The 9692-nt window shown below is 41.8% G+C and overlaps 1 protein-coding gene across 1 annotated transcript in view; it reads right to left on the bottom strand.

The window, feature by feature from the left end:
* Positions 1 to 3869: 3869 nt before the first annotated feature.
* Positions 3870 to 9692, bottom strand: part of PDE8B (phosphodiesterase 8B) — a gene marked incomplete at its 5' end in the record, with an annotated part of 78780 nt that continues 72957 nt past the window's right edge. The window contains 3 exons of the mRNA XM_082497998.1: positions 3870 to 4413; positions 4944 to 5073; positions 6651 to 6818. Of these exons, the coding sequence (XP_082354124.1) occupies positions 4298 to 4413; positions 4944 to 5073; positions 6651 to 6818 (414 nt within the window). The 3' untranslated portion in view covers positions 3870 to 4297. The remainder of the gene's footprint in view (positions 4414 to 4943; positions 5074 to 6650; positions 6819 to 9692) is intronic.

Raw genomic sequence — 9692 nt, 5'->3', positions numbered from 1 at the left:
TGCATAGGGAAGAGTGTGGCCAGTAGGTCGAGGGAGGTCATTCTCCCCCTCTACTCTGCACTGGTGAGGCCACAACTGGAATACTGTGTCCAGTTTTGGGCTCCCCAGTTCAAGAGGGACAGGGAACTGCTGGAGCGAGTCCAGCGAAGGGCATCTAAGATGATTAAGGGCTTGGAGCATCTGCCTTATGAGGAAAGGCTGAGAGAGCTGGGACTCTTTAGCCTGGAGAAGAGAAGGCTGAGGGGAGACCTATATAATAATACCTTATTATGGCATACAAGTATCTAAAGGGTGGGTTGAAGGAGGATGGAGCCAGGCTCTTTTCAATGGTTCCCAGTGACAGGACGAGGGGTAATGGGCACAAGTTAGAACATAGGAAGTTCCGTTCAAATACACAGAAAAACTTCTTTACGGTGAGGGTGACAGAGCACTGGCACAGGCTGCCCAGGGAGGTGGTGGAGTCCCCTTCTCTGGAGATTTTCAAGACCCGCCTGGATGCCGTCCTGAGTAATGTGCTCTGGGCAATTCTGATTTGGCAGGGGAGTTGGACTAGATGATCTCTAGAGGTCCCTTCCAACTCTGAAAATTCTGTGATTCTGTGAAAATATTGACCTGCATGTTTTTTTTCCCCACTTTAGTCAGCTTGTACAACTAATCTTGTTTGAGAGTAGAGCTCAAAATGACATATTTCAAAAACACAAAACAGGTGGAGAAATTCTGAAATTACCCTCTCAATTCAGGAAGGCTAAGTCAGTGTTAAATCTTGAGCTGCGTGTTCTTTGCTTAGAGTGGCTATTCTATAAACCAGCATAGGAAAGGTATTTGGATTACAGCTGATGATAACATGCTTTCTGGTATATGACATTAAACTTGTGAGTGGAAGGCATGAACCTTTCTGCCTGTCAGTTTGCATTGTTTCAGCTTGTCTTCATCAGCAAATGTTGTATTTTTGGCTACCCCAGTACAAGCTGGGGAGATCACAGTATCACAGTATGCTAGGGATTGGAAGGGACCTCAAAAGATCATCTAGTCCAATGCCCCTGTCAGAGCAGGAACACCTAGATGAGGTTGCACAGGAAGGCGTCCAGGCGAGTTTTGAATGTCTCCAGAGAAGGAGACTCCACAACCTCCCTGGGCAGCCTGTTCCAGTGCTCTGTCACCCTCACTGAGAAGTTTCTTCTCAAATTTAGGTGGAACCTCTTGTGTTCCAGCTTGAATCCATTACCCCTTGTCTTATCATTGGTTGCTACTGAGAAGAGCCTGGCTCCATCCTCATGACATTCCCCCTTTATATATCAGTTTTCCCCCTTTATAGATCAGTTTCTCTTTGGCCCTTTTTTCCTTATTTCAATTGAGATGTAACTGTTTAGTTGTGTATAAAGTGTGTGTTTACATATTGTTACTAAAACTTTACAGGGAAAACTTATAAAACAGGTTTTTTGGAGACGCTACTGCTATCATCAGTTAGAACTAGAGAGAAGGAATATAATCTTTTTATTATCTCTTCTTCCTATACCATGAGAACTATTTCATCTTTATGTGCCTGCTTTTAAGTGAATACCTGGTGGAGAAACCGACCTATTTAACTGAACAGTTCTAGTCACAAAACTTACTGTGCATTTTACAGGGATGTAATTCAGCCTTAAATAGTCCTACATGCATGTATAAATATTTATATCTATCAAAAGTGCCGTTGTTCTCAGATACACTCCATTGCTAACAGATCTCCCAAGGGTCTCTTCATTTAAAGATGGTTGAGTTGAAAGTATTAAATTGAGTTCTTTGTTTTACAAATGAACTTTGAGCATAACAGTGAATACAGTAAGGCTATACTAGCCCACTCCTGTTAAATAAGAGTTTGTCACTTCCTGTTTGTTGGGAAGCACAGTGAGCAAAATTAAGGTGGGCAGATTAGAAATTTTATTTCCACTTTGTCCTTTTAACCTCTCAGTTATGTAGAATTCCATATGTGCCTGTAATGAAACTAAATATCTTTATCATGCCTACCCTTAATACTTGTGTAACTCTGAGGTTGCTGTTTTAAATGCCTGTGCACTGTCAATAGCATGAAACAAGCTGCCATTGGTCAAGTAGACAGGATAGTGTCTACGAGATCTGACATAACTGGCAGATGGCAACTAATCTATGCTGACTTCTTTTGCTCTTAAAGAGAACAAACCTCCACACAAATTACTTTTTTGCTCAGTCTGACTGTGGGAAGAAACACGGGATCTTGCAACGAATATACTGATTCCACATTAACTCCTTAACTTGTGAACCAGAACTGAGGCTGAACTTTATTTGTTAGTTCCTTCCACCATTCACATTTTCTTCCTTGTGACAGAAGTGTGACAGAAATAATAAATTGAAATGTTTTACATGGATGTGGTCTTACAGTGTTGCTGTATTTAACAAATTAAATTAGGATGACAAATCTTTGAATCTTGTGAAATTCTTTTCTCTAATGCAAGCTGCGGTGAGCATTCAGTCATCAGAATAGTTAAGGTACAACTACCAAGAGCACTAGTTCTAAATAAAGGAATGGCAAAAGCAAACAGTTTACAGTATAAAAACCAGAGGTTCAACTTATCTGAATAAAAATCCATTGAAGGATGTTGCAATAGATAATAAGAAAGAATGAATAAACATACTTCACCAGAAACACCATTCTTCAAATATACACAATGCAGCATTTTAATACACAGCCACCTGCCTTAGCTATGACAAAGTAAGGTTCTATTACAATTCTAACAAAAATATAGCTTATATACATTTCTCTGCACATACATTTTATGAATGTTTCCTTTTGTTTCAGAACTTGGTACAAAACATACAAAAAAGGTTGGCACATTATGTAAGCTACCTGCAGTAAACAACAATCATTGTCACTTTTCTTTCATAGCAATCTAAACTCTGGGTTTGTTTTTGTTGGTTGTTTGTTTTTTTTTTCCTTTACCGGGTTCAATTCTCGATACAGCAGAGAGGAGGTAAAGATTCTGTCTCAAGACCTTGCCTTTTAGTGAGTAGTGGACTGCTTCTTCAACTGCAGGCACAGCTTTGATGCTCTTGCCTGCAGCCTGGAGTGCACAGTGTTAAAAATCAGCAGTTTTGCTAGTATTTATTAACTGAATAGTCTGAGAATAGGCTAAAATTTGAACTCATGTTCATGTTCTGCATGTGATTAAAATGAGATGTACAAAAATATGCATTTGTGCTTTGGAAGCTTTAGCATAAATTTCATATCTTAAAACTAATGAAAAACTATGTTTAATTTCTAACTTATTTACATCTTTTGAAATACTTTTTACATCACAAAACAAACCAGCATTTTATTAGGAGGGAAAAAGCAGTACAAATCATAAAGCTGTTACAAATTATAACCTGGAAACTTTTTTTTAAAAAGCAACAGGTTCATCCTAGAAGTAAGTAGCACAACATATGGACTTATCATAAAATTTAGATTAGTTTAATAAAATTGATGACCACGTATACAAACACCACTTTATAAAAAGGGATCTTGGTCAAGTGCTGCAATGTTTTTTTTTTGTGTAAAATTTGATGAAATGTTGCATGGTAACCTCTCTAAGATGGAAGAGAAATGTGTGGATGGCACCAGTTATACAGAATATGCTTATTTTCCTCCATTATATGACCAATTTTAAGGGAATTTGACTTGGACCAAGATTTTATATGGAAAAGAAAGAAGAGAGAACAGGTGGTGCTCTGAGAGATAGTCTGTGGAATAAGAAGGTTGTTTTAGATGGTGCAGGGTTTGTTTTATATCGCATCCAATTTATCAAGGTTTACTTGTTCTGCTGTGCATGTTCTCTTTAGAACTATGATTCGGAGAGCTGAAGAACATCAATAGAATTGGAGCAAATTTATGCTAGATAAGTGGGTAGATTTTATGCTTATTTGTCAACCTATTCTTAATCTCCTGGTGACTAGATTACCTCTCTGAGAAGCAGTTGTGGGAAGTGTTAGTGAATACAGTTCTATCAATTAAAAGATTTAACAAATGCATATTCAGTATTAGAAATTAGTTTCAGAAGTACATTTTCTGCCACAAAATGTTATTTTCCAAAGAGCAATTTTTCATCTGTGGACTATGCAGCCTTTTTGAAATCGTTTTTTTGTAGGATTCGGAGAAGCTTAACAGTGATGAATAAAATATTTCCTTCTTGCCACGCAGTCTTAATTTCACTGGAAAGGAAACACCATCCCTCTTGTAGCCAAGTCAGTAAGTGATTCACAGTGAAACTGGTAGATCAGGAGGTCTGTTTTTCTTGCCTTAGTGTCAGTTGTTGTTTTCTGATGGGAGCCTGAGACTCTTGCACTTTAACTCATCCAGTGTTTTCCAGTGTTTGTAGTTATTAGCCAAGTGTTGCATCAAAACAGGCAGATGTGCAAATGCTGAAATAAACAGGAGAAAGAGTTTTAGGATGTATACAGAATGGGCAGAAGAACAGCCCAACCTTGCTGAAATTGGTGTTCTACTCTCTCTTGTTCCTTCAGCTGTAAGCTAATGCTAAAAGGGGAAGGATTTTTTTCAGTCTGTTTCTTTCAAGCAAATCCCTTTCTTACTGTATGATGACTTCATTAAATTATGCTAACACGCAACCGCTGTGGTCTCAGTTTCTGCTGCTCAAAAGAAATAAATTGCTGAAGGAAAAAAAGACCTAGATGAAAGAAAGCTTAGTTTTAAGCCATTATTCTTCCCTTCTTTACACAGATTGTCTGGTAAGTGTTCAGTTTTCATAAAGCTGGTGTTGTGTGCAGTGAAACAGGCTTCAGCGGCATCGTTGCTTAGGTCGTGTGCTGTACTGCTTATATGTGGGTACTGCCCCTGAACACAATGGACTGAAGGCCAGCTTGAGATTATTCATTTTAGTCTGCAGAAATCTCTGCCTCAGAGCAAGGAAGAAAAAAGCAGATGTACTTACCATCCCACGCATCGAACATATCTGTTATAAAATAATCAATGAAGGAAATTTGAGACTTGGGGATGCTGCAGGTGTTTCTATCAAATACTGGCATTACAACAGGCAGACCCTGTCTCTTCTCTTCATCAGTCTAAGAAAACAAAACTCCAGTTAGCCCCTAGAGCTTTGCTGGCTTTCATGCTGGAGTAGCAAAGGCCAGGGGATTAGATGAACTGCAGTAGGAGATTTGAGACAAACCTTAGGACCCCTAAGGTGAACTGCCTTAGTTTCATGTGCTTTATTTCATCTGGAACAGAGACTGAAATCAACATCTCCCTTTCACAAGTACTCTAGTACTGTAGTGCTGTGATTGCTCTTAGCTCTGGCGAGACAGAATGCTCTAACCTGGTGATTAGGACACAGCAGCTAAAAATGGAACATGGGGTTGCAGAGTGTTTTCGTAGAGGAGAAGTTTGATCTCTCCTTTTTTCCATGTCTCTAGTGACTGTTTCGAACCATTTGTCTTTTAATTAAGAGGGATGTTGCTGTCACTACTTCCTCTGCTTGTACCAGGTTATAAGATGAACAGAAGTAAGGGTATGCTCTTTAACTCTGTGCCCACAACTGGAACAGGTCTGTTTTTGTTGCACTCAGTATGGTGGAGGAGCCCATCACCCCAATAGTCTTATATTTTAATTAAGAAAAAACATTTTAAGTAGTATATGCAACACCTGGTGCTGGAATTGGCAGCAGAGCAGTCCCCAAAATTACCAGATGAGGTGAATGACGAGCAGAACAGTTCTCAGCACCTCACATTGCTGCAGGTAGGCTAGTGCCTATGACTGGCAATTTAAAGCTAGCTCATGACATCTTGACTGCTAGGGAGATGCAGCCTATGTGATCCCTGGTCTTACCTAGGAGGTGATCAAATTTATTCACTATGATTAAAATGAAATTCAGACATGTCCCAGGCACTATTTTTTTCCAGCAGTAACTATCACATGTATGATCTGAATTTGGATGGTGGCATGCCCGCTTTTCTGTCTGCAGTCGTAGCTGCTGATTTCTACACCATTAGTAGCAAATAAAAGCTAAGAATATTATCAGTTGTCCAAATAAAGAACTGGAAGAGTGTTTCACTTTCAGGAAGCTGCTGCATTTCTGTTAGAAAAAGTGAATATTAAGAAAGGAAGTTGAGCTTCCAGTTTCATCCAGAGAGATCCCACGTGATAAGCATTTACGCTGCCCCCGTGCCTGCAGTACTGGCCTACCACATCGTCTGCCTACCGTGGCAATAGTTCAGGTGCCATCTTAGAAGAGAAAGGGACAGCCTGATGATTCAGTTGAAAGCTTCGTCAGGCATGGGTCTTCATGTTCTCTTCAGGGGAGGTATTGGGACTAGAAGCTAGAATGGCGGCAGTCTTGAATTTCAGCCAATTAAGTTGACTAATGTTAGTCAAATCATTCTGTTTTGGCCAGATGAAGAAAGTTGAAAGTGTAAAACCTCCTTTCCCCCGTTCTGTACTGCAAGCTTCATGGTAAGCAAACTAGCCAGCTTTGACTGGGGTGGATTCTTCTGCATGACAGTGCGGGGCCAGTTCTGGCTGGGGAAAAAAGCATGTGTCTGGACTCTGTAGGGATGCCAGGCAGACCCCGGGTGGAACGGCAGACCAGCCGATGTGCACTTTCTTACATAACATAACAGTCAAATTATAAAAATAGACATACCTGTGCAAAATACTCCTCTGAAATCCTCCCTGCCCATTCGATACATAGCTCTAGGGGGCGGCATGGATTTGCTACATCCGCGCATTTAATCATCATGCGCTTGATCAGCGTCTGGTTATCTGGAAAATTCTTTATGTTGGCTGTACATTCACAGTCGCTGCCTTCGCTCTGTAAAAGAGAGATGGTTACAGGGGCCGGTGGCCAGCATCCCTGCTAGCAGGAACGAGGGCATCATTATCAGCTCTAGTGCAATTACGCAGCAAGCGGGCACCCAGCCTCACACCTTCTAATTTCACGCAGGGCACCGGGAATTTGGAGGAGAAAGTGATGTCTGAGAACTGCAGCCTTGCTAAGTAACTAATGATAGCCTCATTACATATGACAGCTGTGGTGTTTCCCAGAATTAATAGCAAAGTTTGTGAAATAACGGAGCCACAGGCTCTTTATCAGCTAGGGCGAGTTATCCTTCTCTGCATCCCAGCCTTGTCCTTGTGGAACAGGACCAGGATAGGGGACGCATCCGCCAACTGCAAGCTGATAAACCATCCTCCCTGCTGAGTGTTTAAATCTGGGGGCGGTGATGGTGGGGGGCTGCTTCATTTAGGTGAATTTCTAGAGTTTGGTGTTCATTCCTAGAGGAAAAAACTGAGGCGGGCACAGGGGTGTGAACCGACTTGCACAACTGACTGTTTCTGTTACGGTCAGAAAAGCAGGTCCGTGCCATTCAGTTCCAGCATGTTTGCTAATAAAACTGCCGCCTTTGTGCTGGATTTTGAACCCTCAGCCTGCAATCCTTTTTGGTCTTTAGTTACCAGCTAGGACGAAGTCTCAGGTAATCTACGAGATTAACAGTAGGAAGATGCAGGAGAGGCAGACTGACTGCAGAAAGCTGCTGTTGCTAGGCAGTAACGTACCAAACTGCTTACTGACTGCTCTGGAGAGCAGGTGGAGGGGACAGAGTAGTTGTTACAAGTCTGCTGTGGCATCATCTTCTGGGTCTTGAACAGTTTAGAAGGGCACAGGTATATTATGTTCCTTATTGAGTAATAAAAAGCCTCCACCTCAGCTCACCATGGCATTAACACTATTCTCAAAATAATATATTTGTGTAATTATGGCCTCCCTTCACTGCTAAATTCAACTCTTGAATCAAAAATTGAACATAAATACTTTTTACCACCACGGCTAAATTAATGTCTTCATGGTTTATGGGTAGATACTTTGCAGTTACTCTTGCCAATTCAGGCATTAATCTTCTAACTTTATGTTTAGCAGTTAATTTTTTTTCAGCATGGGTAGCCCAGCAAGAGCTGCCAAATTAACCCTGCTCCTTAACTGCTGTTCAAGATCAAAAATAGGAAGAGCCACCGTTAACAGTAAGGAACAGAACAACCTAATACTGGGGAAAAATGCAAGTGGTTCTGTGCTCCACTCTTATTGCTCTCCAGCTCTTGTACATTTTAAAATAGTCTCTGCTATAAACCAGTAAGATAAAGGAGAGTGAGTCAAAGAAAATGTTTTCTATAGAGTAGAAAGGCTGATTGCAGTAGAATGTATGGAGAGCATTTAAAAGCTCTTTGGGAAGTGCTGGAAAAAATGCATTCATGGGATAAAAGGGAGAGTCCCAGAAATGTGCTCAGAGCTTGGTTTCAGTGAGGATTGTGAATCTAAATCCCACAGGCCAATGTGGGGATGCCAGAAAACAAATGAGGTTTTGAAAGGGTGGAGATGGAGGAAACATTTCAGAAAAATGCTTAAGCTGTCAGAGGGAGAAATGAAACACTGTGAGGAGCCACATTTCCCAGTGACACCTCAGAGGGCTTTTTCAGAAGTCGGTGGAGCGAGCTGCTATCTGGTCCACGTGTAAGTACAGAGAAACCTGAGTGTGGGTAATTCCATGCCACCCACTGATGTGGACCTTCCTTTCCTCGGCACTGTGATCTGAAGTGGGATTCCCACTGTCCTGGCCTAGCCCGTGCCAGGAGGGAAAACCCATGAAACACAGCGCCAGGGAATGTGCTGAGAGCACAGTGCAGAAACAGTGATAAGGGTCCCCAGCAGTGCCCAAACCTCGTCCCCCTCTGCTGTGGGACTTCTGGCACTGAAGATGATCAGGCTAATTCAGACCCAGCGCCACATCCAGTGAGCCCTGCAGAGCTTGGCAGTGCTGGGCAGTACAGTGCAAAGTGTCCACAGAGCCTCTGAATTTCAGCAGCATTTGTGATTTCCAGCTCAAACTGTTGGGAGAATGGAGCTCAGCAGCCCCTAGAAGCAGGTCAGTTCAACTGATGTAATACTGTCCCTAAAATTGTAAACCCTACCAGTCCTGACTGGTTTCTGCACCCATGACAGTCTACAGGGCAAAAAGTCCAGTTATGGAGAACTGACAGAAGCTACTTTTCTTTCTTTTTGATATCACTGACTTTCAGTTTGGTCTGATCCCCCCCCAATATTTCTAACAAAGCACTGTTTTCACTAAGCTGTGATAAGATGGTCTTTGCTTAGGTGAGTAACACTGCCCTGGAGAACCCTGTCAATCACTGAGCACTCAAACTCTAAAGGCAACATGAGAAGGTAGAGAGGGGCCTGGACATCCTACAAAATAACCCTGGCTGGTGATGGAGCATTAGGGTGTATAACTGATAGGAATAACGACCCAGACATCTGTTGGTACAATTAGGAATGGGGATGGAGTGGAGAGGTCTCAGGGAGCAATGCATTTATTCCTTGTGGCTTGAAGGCTCCAGATTACAAAGACACAAAACTGTCAGGGCAGGTTCGTCAGCTACAACCCCAGGCTTAGGCAAATCCCACTAATTTGAGGCAGGACCCTAGGCACAAGTGCCGACCTGGCTGCACGCACAGAATTTTTTAAGTACAAAAGCACCCACCCACATGCTTCGTGACCACCAGACAGCTTTGAAACCAAGGCTTACAAAATGTTTAAATGAGTTAAGGGCAGACCCGGACATAGAAAACAAGAAAATAAAAGTATTTTTCACACTTTGTGGTGTGAGGTCACAAATCCAATTGTGTGTTTTG

This window comes from Vanellus vanellus (assembly GCF_965231255.1).
Source record: "Vanellus vanellus genome assembly, chromosome: Z".
Taxonomy (NCBI): Eukaryota; Metazoa; Chordata; class Aves; order Charadriiformes; family Charadriidae; genus Vanellus; species Vanellus vanellus.
Note: the sequence above shows the minus strand (reverse complement) of the source record. Positions and strands in the feature narration are given on the sequence as shown.